The 19,437-nt window shown below is 41.5% G+C and overlaps 1 protein-coding gene across 1 annotated transcript in view; it reads right to left on the reverse strand.

Annotated features, from left to right (window-relative positions):
- Window positions 1-1,379: 1,379 nt before the first annotated feature.
- Window positions 1,380-19,437, reverse strand: part of suclg2 (succinate-CoA ligase GDP-forming subunit beta) — a 103,647-nt gene continuing 85,589 nt past the window's right edge. Inside the window, exons 10-11 of the mRNA XM_051948546.1 lie at window positions 9,932-10,052; window positions 1,380-1,703 (exon numbers count right to left, since the gene is read on the reverse strand). Coding sequence (XP_051804506.1) covers window positions 1,591-1,703; window positions 9,932-10,052 — 234 coding nt within the window. The 3' untranslated portion in view covers window positions 1,380-1,590. The remainder of the gene's footprint in view (window positions 1,704-9,931; window positions 10,053-19,437) is intronic.

The raw sequence follows: 19,437 nt of genomic DNA on the forward strand, positions 1-19,437 counted from the left end.
AAAAAGCTGCCGTGTTTTGAGAAAGCAAAATGGACAATTACACAGGCAAATAAAGTGAGCCACCAAGAGTGAAAGATAAAACTCCCGCGGCATAATAATTCAGCTTAATTAAAGGAGCAGCCCGTCCAGAGGGTCATTTAAAACAACACCCTGGTTCTCTCACCCACGGAGGTATTAGCCGAGTTAAAAGCAGCGGGCTACATGATAGAAGTCTTCAGGCTGACCTCCAAAGCTTCCTTCCTCCTCATCTATATTTATACGAAGGAGCGGCACTAATTTTGCCCAGTAAATCAGTGTGCACATTTCGTTGTGACCTCCAGCTTGACACTGAATTAAACAATATCAGGGCCCAAGAAGCGCGCTTTAACAAGCCTTAAATTCCTCCGTCCAATCCATCAGCGGGGATATTTCTGACACACGGAGGGAAGAGCATGAAATAAGGCAATTATTGAACCCTTCAGCCCATTTTTACGGCTCGGCTGGCTGGCACGGTGCAGCGCAAAGCTCCGGACCTCAGAGTTTGTATCTTGAGATGACTCTCAGTGATAAGGATGCTAAAAATTAATACATTGCAAATAAATTGTAGTAGGTGGCCAGCAGTTTCCCTTAATGTCACCCCGTTAATACACAGTATGTCACCTCTAACGCTAACAAAGACGCGCGGCGACTGCAGCGTTTACCAGAGGGACTTCTGGAGTACTCTTGACTTTGTCCAGTCAGAAAAACAAGTTGCCAGTGTTGAAGAGCTCCAGTTTGAGACAGACTCTGTTTTCTCTGAGTGTTCCTCTCTGGTGCATACGGGAAGAAAAAAGTGCTTTGTATGTGTGCCTTTCATGGAGGTGGCAGTCGATCCTGCGAGTCTGGGCGTCCTCTCAGATTGCCTGACAGATAATCCATCACACAGTCGGTGTGTCTGACAGGAAGAGGTCTCAGTCAACTCTCTGTCTGTGTTCGGCTCACACAGGCCCTATGAAGGACAACCGCTCTTTTCAAGTCTCTCTTGGGACAACACACACTTGAGTTTCATTAGAAGACTGAAGGTGGCTGATTTGAGGAGTTTAAGTGTGTTCGTGTGCAACAATCAGCAGATGAAAACCAAGAAAGAGGGCAGACTTGTAGAACAAAAAATAGTTGAAAATATCCAAAATGGGGTGAATTATACCTGTTATATATACTTGAATGATTTCTGAGTGAAAACTCCGGCTCAATGGCAGACATTTTACACAATGCAGATTAATTCAGATCAATGTTTTAAATACGATGCAAATAGAAAGATTCAAGTCCGGGAGAAATTACTATCACTTTGTCCTTTGATTGAAAGTCAGCAAAGACAATTAATATGCTGTACGAGATAGTTGAACATAAAATCGTACAGAATTCCGTGAGGCGTCAAACACCACCTTTAGAAAGTGTGATATGAATGCTCAGTTGAAAGTGAAAAACATTTGCTCACGGTGAAAGGCCTGCAAGAACAAAGGCTTTAGATTCTGAGGTCTGCATGTGCAAGAAAAAGTCTGATGGTGATGATCTAAGGCTGACATGAACGTTGGTGATGGGCGGACAGAGTGTCATGAGGCTTCACAGAGTTTTCTATTTCTTGATGGCGGCCACTGCTTTCTTGGCAGCATCGTCCAGGTTTTCCGCTGCAGTGATGGGCAGGCCGCTCTCTGTCAGAATCCTCTTCGCCTCATGGACGTTGGTCCCTTACAAAGACAAGAAAATGCTGTTACAACAGGCAACAATGAAAATGAATTTAAAAAAAAGCTTTTACAAGGTTGAACGTGATCTGCCATCTGCACCGATGTTAAAAACCACGCTGTGTGAAAGACGAACAGTTCCTCCGGAGGAATCAATCCACGCAGACAGACGGATAGAGTTATGGGTCACCGGTGGCACATTCGACTGCTGATCCGAGAGCAGCTTTGAGCCTGAACGACGGGCAAAAAGGGCAATTTGTGTGTGTGTGTGTGTGTGTGTGTGTGTGTGTGTGTGTGTGTGTGTGTGTGTGTGTGTGTGTGTGTGTGTGTGTGTGTGTGTGTGTGTGCGCGCACTCCCCTGGCTGCAGCAAGGTCAGGGGTAGCAGGTGCTGGGTGATACGGTGGCACCCACGGCCCTAATAGACCCGCAACCAAGCACAGAGAGAGAGGAAAGAGACACCCAGAGACGCTCAGCTCAGCCCTGAGGCTCTACACAGCGAACTGGCTGCCTCCCAGCACTGCACACTGCTCAGCCAAACACAAGTCTGACAAGCCTGTCACAACACAGGGCAGGGGGCGCCGCAGTGGACGGAAGGACAGTGGGGGGAAGGAGAGGACGAGGGGAGAGAGAGGGAGTGAATGAGAGGGAGAGAAGGAGAGAGAGAGAGAGAGGGAGAGAAGGAGAGAGAGAGAGAGAGGGCAACAGAGCAAAAGGTCAAATGAAGCAGAATCGCCCCCTCGCTGCTAAAACAACAAAAGCCAGCTGTTTATGTGGCATTTACTGACTTCACACAAGAATGTGGCCAAAAAAGAAAAAAAGAGCATTTATAGAATCTGTCTGATCTGGAATCAACAATTCTCTGTTCTGTCTAATATGGGGACTTTCCCTTACCATTTTGTATTTGATTACTTCCCCTTTTTATCATTTCTTATATTAAGTCTACATTTCTAATTTCCCATTATATTTATTCAGACTTTTTCAGTATTTATTTGTGCTACGTTTTCTGTTGCTGTGCAGTTTTAACACCTAAATCTTCCTCTTGAGGATCAACACAGACATGTTTGATCTTATTTAAGATAGTTTCTGAAACGGCCTGCTCAAAGGGGTCCAAAAGAAACTTTGGATTGTTGTTCAAAAACTGTGCAGTCTTCAACTTACTATGTTAAGTGCTATGAGGTGACATATGTTGTGATTTGATGCTATACTAACAAAACTGAATTGAAGTGAAACTGAATAGTTACAGACATATACTGAAAACTGAGAAGCCACACAGTGTGATTGGATTACTCATTATCATGTCTGATCTGCACTCTGACCGCATATTCGCAAGCTGGGATATACAAAAAAAAAAAATCTATGGGACGAATAAATCTTGTGCGCAACAACTTCTATTTTAAAATGTCTTCTTCACCTTTCATGATACTAAACTGAATTTGGCCTCCCTCTGAAAACTTGTGATGTGCATTTTTCACACTTGACAGAATCATTCCACATTAACTGTAAGATTTACAGAAGGTGTGATGCGACTGCAGCTTGTGTGCATTAGCGTCTCGCTGATGTTAAATGAGTGGAAGTGTACGCGAGTGTGCTTGTGTGTGCATGCTCAGATGCTTACAGGTTGACCTTAGCTCTCCTGGCTGGCGTGTAATTAAGACTGCATGATATGTGAATTCTCCGGAGGCCAGGCCACCCTGATCAATAGACCTTTCATGAGGAATTCTATTACCAGCGCCACTTAACGCCTAATATTTCATCTCTTTTGTCCAGCTATAGAATAAGTCATTCCAAACACATTTCTGCAGGCTCACACTCCAAACAATCAATTCTGCAATGTAATTAATTAGAATAGGAGCAGGAAGAGACCTTGCTCTGGCACGTAAACAGGAGATAGGGTGTCTCAAGTCATTTTCTCATCAAATAGCTGAAGATATTTGGTATGTGTGTGTGTAGAAATACATTTTACATTCAACAGGCTGACTCATGAACTTCACTGGGATGGACAGATCCACACTATTGCACTGACCAGATTTTTTTGTCAGAAAATTAAAACAAAACTGCAGTGCAACGAACTCGAGGCAACACTAGATAAAACCTACAGTGCTGGAAGCGGCCATATGGGCCCACAGGATATACATAATGCAAGACATTCTGAAAAGATAAATATGCCTCTGGAAAATGTATATAGGGATGAATAAAGTAAACAACACATGCGCTTTTACTACTTTTTTTCCAAGCCATAAATATTCATTAGCAGCAATAGCGTGTGCTGCATTGTTTCGACGATGCTGCATCTGTGCTACCTGTGTTATCCATATTAAGTGTGACGGGGTGGAATCACACATCCGTGGGAGTGAGAAAGAAGAAATGTGCATTTATGTGGGTCTCTTTCTGCATATGTGTGCGTCAGAGTCGACTGCAGTTCCACTGTGAGCAGTAGGGAGCACTGATAGCTCACAGCAGCGGCGGCAAAGCCTGAGCCCAGCTGGAGACAGCATCACTGGGTGGGTGTGAAGTGTGTGTGTGTGTGTGTGTGTGTGTGTGTGGGTGTATGTGTAGAGTATGCTAAGTATATGAATGTGTGTTCACCTGCAGCCACTAGGTGCTGCCAGAGACCTACTCAGAGTCTGGATGGGGACATACAGTGCACAGTGTGAATACACACATTTAAGGCACATACACACTTAAAAGGACTTTTAAAATCAAATGCTACGTAATGAACTAAAATTAACATTAAAATGGGTTAAAGTGAAGTTTTATATACTATCTGCAGGGTTTGAAGGCATTTTCAATCAGTCCAACAGACTTGTTAATTACTAGAACATGTGAAAACTCACTTGTTCGTCTGCATTTTATTTGGCAACAAGAATTTGTTGGACTTTTAATCCAGTTTAGAACCAAACCACCATCACTTTTCGCAACTCTGCATGCTGTCCAAAACGCTAAACAATGAATCAACCGACTAGCTTAGCCAAAAAACAACAAAACAGCAGAATATCTAGCAGCCCAAAGTATTCTGCCATGTGATATATTGTCACTTTACAACACATTTGTGCTGGATCTCTGCTTCAATTAGCAGCCTTACTTGTGGCTGTTGTGAAAATGTCACTTTAATTCGAGTCAATTATGGGCCACTATATTTCAACAGGATAATAGGGTTTGGGGCTGTGCCAAAGACTTGTGCTGGAGGAGTTCTGTTGATGCTGCAGATCCTAAAATTGTGACTAATTCCATCTTAACAAGCTGTGTTTAGTGAAGCTAACATCTGATGTGGGGACACAGTCTGCCGTAGAGTCAGACATACAGAGAAAATCTGTCGATGCAGTCATAGACATGAGAAAGAATATGGTCTTGCATGAGGTAAAGATAAGAGAAGAAAAGACGCGAGGGTTGATAGTTTATCTCTTTCAGATTCTGTTGGTGTGCAGTGGCTGTACACAAACCCAGAGTTTGTACATATTAAGTCTCAGTGAACTCTTCAACCCTTCCAATTCATCTCAAGCCAAGTAATCATATCAACAAGTGTTTACTGACGGATTGATCTGACTACAAGCGGTAAAGTCAAATGAATGCTCAGGCCAAGTTATTAAACTATTCTGCAATTGCTCAAGGTTTATTTCTATCAGTAAATCTGACAAACTCCACTGAACTAGCCATGTACAAATGAAAAACGTGTAATATATTCTACAATCTTTAAGTTGCATGATATTATTCAGTACATGTTTTATGTGCTATTCTTCTAGATCTCCTTTCAGTGTAAACAGCTGCAAATGAGTAATGTAAATGACTTCATGAGCTCACTGCACACATGCTATGAAGTGTCAATATGATTAAAAAAAAGCTCTATTATCTTGTAACTGTTATATTTCACCACACTGGCTGGTGTTCAGAAAAAGTTGCATATAGCTGAATTAAGTGACAGTTTTTTAATTAGGTTCCTGACAGCAGCAAAAAGTTAGTATTGAATACTTTTTAATTAACTTAACGACAGTGTAAGTGCAATATTCAAATTTGTATCATTTACATTGTGTTTATTTTTTATTTTTTCTTTGTTAACAGCACAATGTTGTAGCTCATGACTGAGGGAAGCTATTCTGAAACAGAATCCTCAGATATCTGAAATGTTTGATGAGGCTTTTTGGGAGATGCTCAGGCTTCAGAGTGAGACACCAGATTAATCTGATAGACTCTGTGATGTAGATGATTTACAGCCAGCTGCAATTTGAGAGAAAAATACCATAAAGCCCCATAAAAATCAGAGAAAGTTACTGTTTCATGTTACAGAATTTAAAAAAACGAGCGGTTTGGGGGCTCACCTCAAATTTAAGTAAAACCGAGCTCTTTTATCACTGAATGTCATCATGCTTGTTCTCACTTTCATTGTTAATCCTCATAATAATCATCACTAAACAGTGAGAATTTTCCCCTCCACAGCCAAAAATGGATGAGCCATGCTCCTGTGTGTCAAACATCAAATGCTCCTCATTTGAGCGCAGAGCGGGATACTCCTCCTTTGATGTGCTAGCCAGTCATTAATTAAACTTTTCATGTTTCTTACGTTGTCTAGACTGTAGTTTAAAAAAAAAAAAGGCAAACTATAGCTCAGTATGTTTCATTTAAAACACATCTCTGACTTAGACGTGCTTTTACCTTATCAATTATGTTTTCATCCACGCTGACTTGAACAAAGAGCCTCATTGCAACAACAAATGACCTCATTGTATTGTGTATTTGTTTGTCTCAAGTGTGCAGCATTCATTCTCATGAGCAGGGTGGTGTGATGTAGCTGTAAAGCTTTATGATGTGAGAAATTTAAATTGCTGGTATTTTTTTTAAAATAAATATCACAAAAAAGGTTTAATATTTTTTAATGTTATGGCAACAATAAAAAACAAAAACTAAATAAACTTAAACTCATAAATCTATTTAGACACATATTGTCTATTTTCATTTTTATCATCTATTTTTATCATCTAATGTATTTTTTACGTCTATACATTTTATTGTTCATCTTCTCTTTTCCGCTACATTTATTTATTTTACTTATCTACTATTTCTACTATCATTATTATCTTTTGCCTCGTGTTCATGGTGTAACCTTCTATTTTCTGGTATTCCACTTGTTCTTTTCTCTTACTTGGATGTGACATTTTATTATTTTATCTGGTGTTGTTACATTGATTCACTTCAGTGTGTTTAACTCTATTTCTACACTTTTGTCCTCCTGGGTTTTCTCCTTCTGTTTGGACTGACCAGCCTTTTGTTGTGCAGTGGTCTTCCTGAGTGTTCGTCTTTTATTTTTAGTCTTTTTTGTAAAGCACTTTGAAAACTGTTTTTAAAACGTTATGTAGAAACAAAGTTACTATTCTTATTAGTTGAAATAAAAACAAATAACAATAAAGACATTATCTTACCTTGATACACGTTAAATAAAGAAAAAAAGCAAGAAAACCTAAAAGTGCACAGAGGTCGACCAGGGCAAAAGATTTTGATTCTACAGTTGCATCAGCATTCATGGGGAAGGGTGTTGGAGGTGGGTCACCTAAGTGGAGGTGGTGTGGGACACAGACTGTGGGTGTTTTTAGACCACGAAGTCCATCTTGCCGAGGCAGTCACTGTTCCACGTGAGCCACAGCTTTCACAGGGGGAGTTCTGGTGGTGTGGATTCAGTCGACCAGAGGCCCAGGCAACCACAGACTGGTGTGCCTGGGCAGATCCCAAGGGGCAAACGGGCTCCGTTATTAAATTAAGGGATACAGTGGGTTGTTAAGAGCCCGGGAGGGAACACGTTTGGGGTTTGTTCATCCAACAGAACTTTGCATTTTCTGTGTATGCTTGCATGGCATTTGCATTTGGTGCATTTAAGAGAAACCATCAAACATTCCATTGAACTTTTTCTTATAGTAAAAGGTCCATTTGCGGAAGATGTTATTTTATATTTATCAGTAAGAAAAAGATTCACAAGTTCACAAATATCAGTGTAGCAGTGTAGACACCAGTCAGTGTGTGTGCATGGGTATAAATCTGTCAGTATATACGTGTACATGCAGATCTGTTTAAGTTTATGGCTGCAGCGCATTGCTATTCAAGTTATAAGGATGCTGTCATGACTGAAGGAGCCATCTCAACCTCACTATAGGACCTTGCATCTCTTTTTAATTAAATGGGAGGAAAAATTTAAGGAGAAAGCAGCCTCCACTCTTTGACAGACAGTCGAGGAATGGTTCAGGAAATCAATAGGCTGGGGAACCGAGTTAAGTGAATGCAGTCACCTTTTTCCCTGCACCCAGAGGGCTATTTAAGGGGATTTTTTTTTCAGAGGCAGACAACACCCTCACAGAGCAATAAAATACAGACCATGTTCACACGGTAGCCAAAGAGGGCAGTACAGCACTTCCTCAGGTATCTCCTCCTATCCAGATCTTAAACACTTGTGCGAATAAGCGTGTCTGTATGTCTGTTCTGTGTCGAATCCGCTGCTTCAATGGATTAGCATAAGCGCTAACGCTGAAGCTTACAAAGAGTCTGTGTTTTAGCTAGACTCTTCGTCGGCCGACATCAAACACTTCACGCATGCCCTATCAGCTAATACAACCCTATCAGCATCTAGACCACATGGCCCCTCTTCTCCACATATGGGAATACATAACTCTCCGCCAATGCAATCAACCCCTGCCTTTTAAAAGAGCCTTTCCAATTAAAAGTGTGCCTGTTAATCCATTCTGATCCTGTTGAAGAGTGCTGGGCTGTTCTCACTGCCCTGCAGTCAGCCTAGCAAGCTGAGCTGATTGATTCTGAACCAATTCTCTCCACAAGACTGCAGCCCAGGATGTAATGACCCACAACTAAAGCTTGGATTAGGCCCTGGCCAGGAAAACTTGGTTGGACCATCTACCAGCAGTGACCTTCTGGACTGTTTGTGAGTAAGGTTGAATTACATGGCCTACTCGGAGAAACGCATGGTGACTAATCAGGGATCTATTTCGACTGTCAATCTAGTCGCTTCTGTGGTACTAAATCGCTGCAATTGTGGGCTCTTTCTTCACCTCTTCCTCAACCATGTCCATGCTTCGCTACAATATCTTTACACACACTTGGATTCCAGAAACAGCTTACATGCCCTGACCTGCAAACCATATTAGCAGAGTGTGTGCAGATGTACAGTACGAGGTGCTAAGGGCACGCACGCACGCACGCACGCACGCACGCACGCACGCACGCACGCACGCACGCACGCACGCACGCACGCACGCACGCACGCACGCACGCACGCACGCACGCACGCACGCACACACACACACACACACACACACACACACACACACACAACACACACACACACACACACACACACACACACACACACACACACACACACACACACACACACACACACACACACACACACACACACACACACACACACACGCTCTCTCCTGGTCCGGACACACCACTCAGCAGGATCTTGACAATTAAGTTGACCACCAACTGGCCCCGTGCCTCTGTGAGTCACTTCTGCCATCTCACACACACACTGCACAGGTTTCATTAGCATATACGGGTGAGAGGTGAACCAATCAGTGCCGTCACTACCGTTACTCTGGCTGGCACTAATGACAGGTGCGGCAGAAGGTGACATGCATGAAAAATGCACTGCTGTTCTTACTGGGACACTGGGCCACAATGAAGATGGATAGGCTCCTGAGAGTACAGCGGCGATAATACAACAGCTCTAACATTTAAAATAAGGTGCGCAAAGGCTTCTTTGTACTTTTGAAACTGCAAATAGATATATTCATAAGAAATGCAACAATCATTTGTGGTAGGTGGAGCAGGTAGTCATCGAGCTTGTGTCTATGAAGGTTCTCCATAAAAAAGCTCAAAAAACGCATAGAAGTTAAAGACGGGGAACTGGCTGGAGTATGTCGCTGTTTGTTACTTAAGCCATGACAAGGCAAAGAGATCATCAAAATGACTGACAAATGACAGGGGTGTGAACGTAGGCTTAAGGCTATGCAGAGTCATTATCTCACATCATGAAATCTTCATTAAGGTCAAATGCTTTAATTACATTCTAGATGGAGATCAATGGTCGCCATTTCTGATGGGTGATGATACTCGGTGTGTATTGTGCGAGTGGGAGAGTCAGCTGGGAGCAGATTACTAAGAGGGTCAGTAAGGTGAAACATGGATTTCTTTCTGTGTGTGTGTGTCAGTGCATGAAGTGGGGTTTTACCTTCAAGCCTGACCACCAGCGGCACCTTCAGCTCCAGCTCCCGGCAGGCTTTGGTGATGCCGTTGGCAATGATGGCACAATTGACAATGCCTCCAAAGATGTTGACGAGGATGGCTTCGACCTGTGAAAGAAGAGAGTGAATATAGTTAAATCAAGTGGTGAAGACACACAGGTGGGCAACAGGAAAACTAAATTACAAAGCAATAACTATTATCTTTGACATCAGCTGGGATATACAGACTCCAGCCTCTTGCGATCTTCTATGAGATAAAGCAGGTAACAGATAGACAGACCTTTACCATCATTTATAACTAAGCCCCCTTTCCATGGAAAGTGTGGATGGACATTTCAATTATCCAACATCTAATATGATTCTTGTGAAAACAAACTAAACTGTAACCTCCCAGGCTATCAGTTATTTATATAATAATAATGATAATAATAATAATAATAATAATAATAATTCATGTCAGTGGAGTAACTTTTAACTAGCTGAGCATGTTTGTGTGCAGGTTGCATAAAGTTGCAAGAAAAGGAGTTATCGGAGAAAGTTTAAAGTCCAACTAAGGAGATATGTTTTCATCTCTGCAAGGTTTTTTGTTTTTGGAAATATTGAGTCAGCATTTCTTATGTTGTGGAAAACTGATCACAAGAATAAACTCACAAAACTATGCATGCCGTCCTTTGAAAATAAATTTTTGAGGTTTCTGTTCACTATAAAACCCTTTACATTTGTGTTTCTCAAAATGTTGTTCTCCAAACTGCTTACAATATTAAATTTACTAATGACTAAGCAAAGTGTGTTTTAACTTTCAAAGATAGGGCAGTTCCCATAACATTCTATCCACTAGCAAATCCACTGCAACATTCTCACAGCAAAATGTCCAGTAAGGCTATAGACACAGTTTGTTCAAGATTAACTGTTGCACAATTGAAATCTCATATACCGTGGGTTATTATGAGGTTACGAATTCGATGAGATACAGCAGTGTTACAATAGAGGCAGAATGAAGCGATACATTGTGAAAAGGTAAAAGGTGACAGACAGCGAGGCCAAATAAATGGTAAAATGGTAAATGGTCTGTATTTATATAGCGCTTTACTATACCTGCAAGGTACCCAAAGCGCTTTACATGATACATCACATTCACCCATTCACACACACATTCACACACTGATGGCGGAAGCTGCCATGCAAGGCGCTAACCACGACCCATCAGGAGCAATTCGGGGTTAGGTGTCTTGCTCAGGGACACCTCGAGCACGACGGGGCGAGGATCGAACCGGCAACCCTTCGGTTGCAAGACGGCCACTCTACCCACTAAGCCATGCCGCCCCATAATAGAAAATAGAAAATAGAAATAGAAAAGCAACATTTTTCAATTGAAAATGGTGACATGATAAAGAAAGAACAGACAGTGCACACAGATTGGTTTTGAAACCTTAATCAAAGCTCTCATGTTTTTCAAATTTAAAATAAAAACAAATCAAAGGCAATATTTAATAAAAGAAAAAAGAGGAATCAAGCACATACAGAGGTCAACAGATCAAAACGTTAATGCCCACCTTGCTAATACCCAAGTAATTCGTGCTGAGCTGCTATGATTCGCAGCTTCCTAAAACTATCAAGGACAAACTTTTGTGTTTTGAACATCAAGTTGTGCCAAACTGTCTCATCATCTGTGTTTACTTCAGCTGTCTTGCAATTTCTTGGGACAAGACGTCTTCAACTTTCTTACAAAATGAGCACGAAACTGATATCACTAAGCAGAGAAGCAAGGCAGTTCATGTGTGTGTGTGTTTGCATGTGTGTGTGTGTGCGATTACACTAGCAATCGAGCACTTGGTAATTACCCTGGCTAGCTCAGTGGAAAAGTAGACTGAGAGCACACAGGATTAATCCTCCATGTTTGTTTATAATCACTGCTAATCTGTTAGCGCCGATTTGGATGAGCAGCTTGTGGGTGTGTGTGTGTGCGTGTGTGTGCATGCCTGTTGTGAACGTGTATGTTTTCAGTGTGCGGTAATGATGTTTACAGGGAGAGAAGATCAAGGAGTTGGATAGCTATCAGAGCGACAGCCATGGCATTGTCCTCTACATGCTATCCAAATGAGCATCTCCTTATGAACAGCAGAAAATGACACAAGACTGGGAGACAGCTCCAAAACAAACACAGATGTAGGCAGCGGTATAAAACCTCAGACGCCCTGCAAAGAAACTGAGCAAGCAGTTAGGTCCACAATGAGAACTGTTTCATGCCGATTAAGTATATCACACAGAGATGTGACCAGCAATGCAAAACAACAACAAACACAAAAAAACGGGGAGAAGGCATACAAACTTTGCCTCAAATTGAAAATGAACACGACTTTCATGTTCGGCTAAAAAAAAAAAAAAAAGAAAATCAAATGAAACATGACCTGCAGATTACATAAGTAATAATACATAATGAGGTGTTCCAATATGTTGGAATAATGGATGAGGTGGAGGCAAAGAATGGCAGCCTATTTTGTTTTACTACAACAGTTTACACTGGAGTGCAATATTTCTCTTCTCGAAGAATGAAAAAAGGCATTTCCAAATTATCATCCAATTTCTAAGCCCTTGTTTAAATCAATTTAAACCAGGTGAGACTATCAGAGTTACTGTACTGTTGTCACAATGGTTGTTTGCAGCGTATCTCGTGACTCATCAGACCATCTTCTTCCATTGCTCCAGAGTCCAATCTGTATGCTCCATGGGAAATTTAAGTATTTTTTCTGATTAGCCTCACTGATCAGTGGTTTTCTTAGAGCAACACAGCTGTTTAGTCCCAATCCCTGGAGTTATCGTCTCATTGCGCGTGTGGAAATGCTCTTACATTCACTATTAAACATAGCTATGAGATCTACTGTTGATTTCTTATGATACGATTTCACCAAAATTTGAAGTGATCTCCGATCATGATCATCAAAGAGTTTGCTCCGACCACATTTGTTCCTTGAAGATGATGGTTCACCACTATCTTTCTAGGTTTTAATAATGCATTGGATGGTTCTTAACAAGATTTTAGTAGTTTCAGAAATCTCCTCAGTTGTTTTCTTTGTTTGATGAAGGCCAATAATTTGACCCTTCTGAAACAGATTAACATCCTTTCCATGACCACAGAATATGTCTTCCGTTACAGTTGTTTAAGAAATGAGAAAGTAGTCATTGCATCAGTTGAGGTTAAATAAGTTGTTGCCAAATGAAATATATTCATCCCAGCAGTAATTATCCAGTGGAAGGCCCTTACTTATATGCTTAGCTAAATGTAGGTGGCGACTTTTTTTGGGCAGGTAGTGTATATGTTCGGTGCACATTCAAACTAATAATTAAACTCTTGGTCAAAATTAGCTTTGACATTTCTGGATGTAAGCCAGTGGTTGTACAAACGTTCACTGGCTCCTGGTCCAGTTCCATATCTCATACCTTCTCCTCACCTATAAATCCCTTCATGCCGTTGCCCCTCAGTACCTATCAGATCTCCTGTAGTGGAACCACCCACTCTTTGGAACTCTCTCCCTGCAGAAATCTGCAACACTCCTATTGTGATTTTTTAAAAACACTCCTCAAACCCCACCTGTTCACCAAGGCTTTTGTAAAGTATTTTTTAGCGCGGTGAAAGGTGCTACATAAATGCAAGCTATTATTGTTAACATAATAATTAATTATAACATAGAAGTCATTATTTTGGGAATCTAATTTATTCGGCAAAAACATAATTTTGCAGTGCATCGTTTTTCATGTCTCCCCAGCAATTTACTATTGCATTTTGTGTGGGAAATGAAAAGCTAACTGCATGAGAATTGTGATGAAAGTCATTCACTCAGACTTAAAATCCACTGAGACATATTGTTTCACAGTCTGAATGCCACATCTCCACAATTTTAAAGATGTTAATGTGCAAAATAAACAATTTCTATTTAATGTAAAGCAACTTTTGCTCATAAAGGAAAAAGTCGAGCCTTTTAACATCCACGTTAGTCATCACTATCTCTACCACACAGTGATGTCTAGGGTGTATTAAATGTAGATCTCAAAGAGCAAAGACAATTTAACCCTTTACGCTTCAGTGCGTCGTAGGTGTACCGCCGGCGGTACACCTACTAATTTGCATAGGAATTTCAAGAATGTCCGACGGCTGCAAACACGATTATACAAACACTACACGCCGATGGAAAGCTTAGATTCTCATGAATCCGCCGGTATAAACCACTTTCAGATGCGATTACTACAGCGGGTGAGAAAAACACATTTGTCCGACAAAAACGAATATTCATCCATCCGTTCTCTATACACGGCTTCAACGCACACAGCGCGACTCACATTTCCGGGTTCATTATTACACACAAAAAAAAAGATTCCACAAAAAACGGCCATAATCCAACCTTTTACATCCAGACGACACAAGCCAGTAAACTATTTTGTCCAAAACATGTCCTGAAGTCGTATAAAATCCCCGAATCGGTCATTTTCAAGGAAATGCACCTCGTGATGCCCGTCCAATATTCCCCGTATTTTTCGTAATTTTTTTTATTTAAAAATAGAATATTAGCGATTTTTTGTACTGAAAACGGCTGGAATTGACTGAAGCTTAAAGGGTTAAGTTACAAGCAGCATTGAACGGGTCCTCGCATTCTTGCTAGTCAGCGAATCCAAGCATGTCCACCCGCTGGCGCTGCGACTGAGAGTGTATTTAGGCCTATGAATGTGATGAGGGCTGGATACTTAGCAGACACTTTTAGTTTCAGGCAGACTGGAGAGTCTGTACAATTTTCACAAATTTTCAACCTTAAAGGGGAACATTGTTTTTTTTCAACCTCGGGTCTGTTTTCATATGTCATTTCATACATGTGAGTGATGGAGAAATGAATTTTCGACATAGCTCCAGTATTTAGCCAGGCAGGCAGCTTTGCAGCTCAGCTAGCAAAAAGTATGGGACAACTGGCCCCCCCGCGTCAAAGTCCGCCCTAACGTCCTTTTTCCCCCACACTGACCGGCTGGGATAGTCTCAACGAGTGTCCCACAACATACTAAAGATGAGAAGTGAACGAAAACCTCCACATTGCTTGGCGATCGCTCTTTGTTGTGGTCTGTATCCAAATCTCGGGACGCTAGAAAGCAAATCTCGTTCCGAAATCGCACGATAGCTCGCGCCAAAACACCGGTGGGGGAAACAGCTGTTTGCCTCAGGTGAAAAGAGACGAGTGGAGCGATTTTGTGTCGGATTACCAAAGTTTTTACGTCGAAGTGCATCAACTGGAGTTTCAGGGTCCATTTGTAAAACGTTTAGCCACAACTTTAGCGTTTCCTTCTCCGAGTACAGTAGTCTGTGAAAGCTGCGCGAAGTGTAGCGCACCATTCTGTTGCCACAACTTGGAAATGCGTACTGACGACCCATTAGTTTTACCAGGTTTAGAAAAAACTAACTCTTCTGTAATCAGACACAAAATCGCAGTTTCATGCCTTTTTGATAGGCCCTCAAAATTGCAATTTAAGATGTGACCCAAGAAATAAAAAAAAAAAGAAACCTATGGGTTTCAAGAGGGTTTTCATACAATTCGGTGCTTGGACCCTAATTACTACTGTCTACCACCTATACAGCTTTATTATAGACGGATGTGTAAATGGAAAAAAAAAAAGGGCTACATTCACACACCTTTAAGGAAACTACTTGCATACATGTGTTCAGACCAGCTTATGCATGTGTGAAGAGTAACAGACAGGGAAAAGACAGACCTCAGATGTTCTTCTGGCAGCCTGTTATGTGTGATGAACCAAGTGTCTGTGTCTATATTCTACACCTCATCCTGTTGTATAAGCCAGCGCAGAGGCGTTATGACAACCGTGCTGCCACCATGAAAACGTATGCAGAAAGTTGATTAAAAACAAAGGAGAGAGGCTTATATGCAGCTGTAATACAACCAGCCAAATCCCTAAGGTTAAGTCTATTGAGTTACGTTTGAACAGAGATTCTTTGTAAACAACAGACTGTAGTTTAAACAGTGAAAGAACATTATTTTCTCATCTCATACATGCATCTGCTAAGACTGGCACATGAAAACTGCAATCCATTAATAACAGAATGTACTTAATACGACATTGATGTAGAGTGCCGACATTAAGCCACAGCAACATGGGACACCCCTTATTGATATCAGTGTATTTACATAAAGCAGCCTAAACAACACAGGGCTTTCAGTGGCTGAACCTTCACATACTGTATCTCAGTTGTGTGGTGTCACACACACACACACGCACACACACAGCATTACATGGTGGCCCACTGGGGGGCAGCAGAGATTTAGATGCCTTTTGCAGCCTTGCTAAGAAGGCTCTATTCTTACCCTATCTACAGCCCATTTTTCAACTCTGTCTCTATTGGGAAGAACCATATTTCTTCCATTCATGCGTCTCCTATTGACACCCGTGTATATTAATGATACATAAGACATGATTTATGTTGCTTGGCACAGAAGTAAATGCAGTTTATAGAAATATGGATGTGGCAAGGACCGAGTTGCACTTTGCTGTAAGTTTGTTTTATTTATTTTTTCCTCACTGGTTTTGGTGTACAAGAAAGTGCACAACCTGAAGAACATTATTCTCCCTGCATAAAGAGTCGACACATAAGCTGACATCTGATATAAATGTTCTCCCACTTCTGCCTATTCCAAGCAGAGATCACAGATCCTGAGCTATGACAACCGACAGCCATCTCACAATCATTTAAGGAGAGATATTGCAGTTAAATACAGAACCGTGCGCTCAGAGGGAACACAGGCAACAGCGGTACAAGAGCTGAAAAGGCAAAAATGCGTGCATAGTTACAATTTTTCTAATTACATTCTCAATGGAAACAGCTCTGTAAGTTCAAAAACGCAATACATGTTGTGGTCAAACATATGGTCCCTTTGTGGTAGATTGCACACTGCACATTGGATACAAAAGATATTGCTTCTTTTCAGCAGACTAGTGGTCTGTTAGGGGGTTAAAATACCACAATAATGAAAAAAGCCAAAAGAATGGATGCCAAATTTAAGGTCAATCCTCCTGGTTTGAAGCCCTCTCCAATCAAAAGTCTAACACCTCTGCTCCATTCAGAGTCTCAGCATCTCAGAAATCCAGCTTTAGAGAATGAAATAGCACTGCTCACTTCAATCCGCAGCAAATCTTCAACATCACACTCTGTAGCGTTTTACCTCATGTTACAGAAGTACAGTCTCTTTCCTTAAAGGCATTCATTTCAGGTGAGCTAAGTTGGCAGCAGGGTGGATTTCTTTCATCAGAGCTCAGCATAAAGGCATCAGGTATAATGTGCCAGCGCGCTCTTTTTAGAGGATCTTTGTGTGTTCTTTCAGGCAGAGTTACAGCATGAGCGGGTGCATTCTACCTGGGTGCCGGTGAAATGATTCAAATTTTAGAAAATAGGATCATTGCTACTGGCATTCCGATACCCTGCCAAGGCTTTTTTTCCTTTGCTCCGAAGTCAAAACGGGCCTTCACAGGAGAAACAAGCTTTTCTGCCTGCTACTAAATGCCCCACTAACTGCATTTAGAGAAAAGAAAAAATATAACCCAGACAATTTGACATGCCCACACTGACCTTTACTGTACTCCTTCTGTCTGTATGTTTTCATGAAACGGGTCTTGGATGAGATACATGCTTGAAAAAATATGCCATGTTATTATCATGTCATGCACGAGCTCCTAATACTATCAAATTATATTATCAATGACCATCTGTATTGACTGAAATATGAAGACAACACTGGAGAGCAACATCACATGTTCAGAAAGTCCCCACACTCACTTCCATCGACTGATAAGTAGCAAACAAACAAGATGTACTTTTCTCCTCCAAATTTTAACCCAGGGGAGAAGGCATTGTATTCTTCCTCATTCTGCAAGGCTCCTTGTCACGAGTTGTGTGTGCGTTGCCGAATTATCACTCAAATACACATTTTCATGCCCATACCCCTGTTAAGCGCCGCTAATCTCTCTGCAGGAGAGAAAAGGGAAAGAATCTTGTTTCCTTTGTTACCAGAAGCAGATAGGAGTAGAAAAAGGCAGGCCTGGAGATGGGTGTGTGTCTCTCTGTGGCCTATTAAGGGCTATTGTTCTGTCTTATCTACTGGAGACAGCCTGTACTGTCACCGCCCGCTCTGGCAGGCCTTGTTTATTTGTCTTCGATCTGCTGGGGGCCCAGCACTCGGCCCTGGGGCCACAGGTTAACATACATGGCTTCCAAAGCAAGGCAGGCCTGCTGGCTCTAATCACACATCTTGGGATGAGAAGACAGCAGTTGGTGAGGAACGCTAATTCAGTTTCTGTCCGTGTCTGAAGTGAGACAAGAGTAAATCTCCTTAGATAGTCAATGGGTTGTTTAAGATGTCTTAATGTACCTTATGTTTGGACTTCTTCTACCTGTCAAGTTGCACCCAGACCACAAAGTACTAAGTTTAGCTACCAGGCATTTATGGAGGTGACAACTATCACCTCCTATCGGGGCCCAAGAAAAACTGATGAAGGTACCGAATACCAAACATTTTCCCCCACACAAAGCAACTGTCATAGTACTGCAGAGCACTGTTAGATGTTTGAATATAAATGACAAAAATTAAACAGAAAATCTTATTGCAAAAGATAAAAGTGAACACACTTTATTCACAGCACAGGATTCCAACTTTAGATAAAACCAACACATGCTCAGAATCATTTCATTACATGTGTGGACAAAAGGAAGACAAAGATTTGCTCTTCGTCATATGTGTGGGGAACATTAAATAAGTAATGCAAAGCATGTAATGAAGATGTTCATATGGCAATCTGTAATGGAACATTTACGATTTTGAGGATCAGTTCTGTCAAACCGGGGATCTATTTTCTCTGTGCAAATCTATTCTTAGAGAGGATAGAGAACAAGAAAAGAGAATGACACAAAGACAGACTGAGGGAAAAGAGGGTCTTGAAGTCAGAGAGTGAGGTGAAGTGAAACAGATGGAAGAAGGGAGATGGAGAAGAAAAGAGACGGAGAGAAGTGATGGGAAGTGGTGCGCGGCCTGGTTTCTATTGAAGGCTAGGATTGGCCCTGGCAAGGAGGGATAAGAGGGAAATAATTATCTGGCCTGGTGAAGCATGACAGCTCCTTCTTGGGACTGCAGAGAGACAGACTGAGCATTATGTCAAAGATTGGCCATGTCACTGGCAGAGACACCTTTTGACAGACGGCGGCGTCTGAAGTTTCACTTGACGGTATAAAAAATAAATAAATATTGCAACAGGCGGCTGGATACCTGTCTGATCGATGCACAGTGAACACAAGGATTCAGCTGGAGGACACAAAATGTAATCACTAAACCCAGCATTCCATTTACATATACTTATGTTAGTTCCAATTTGTTTGTGCCAATGGGATTTAACAGTGTTTGCATTGACTTCATGATTTTGAAAAGACTAAAGTACACCAGCACTTTTAAACTGC

This window comes from Acanthochromis polyacanthus, chromosome 5 (genome assembly GCF_021347895.1).
Source record: "Acanthochromis polyacanthus isolate Apoly-LR-REF ecotype Palm Island chromosome 5, KAUST_Apoly_ChrSc, whole genome shotgun sequence".
NCBI classification, from domain to species: domain Eukaryota; kingdom Metazoa; phylum Chordata; class Actinopteri; family Pomacentridae; genus Acanthochromis; species Acanthochromis polyacanthus.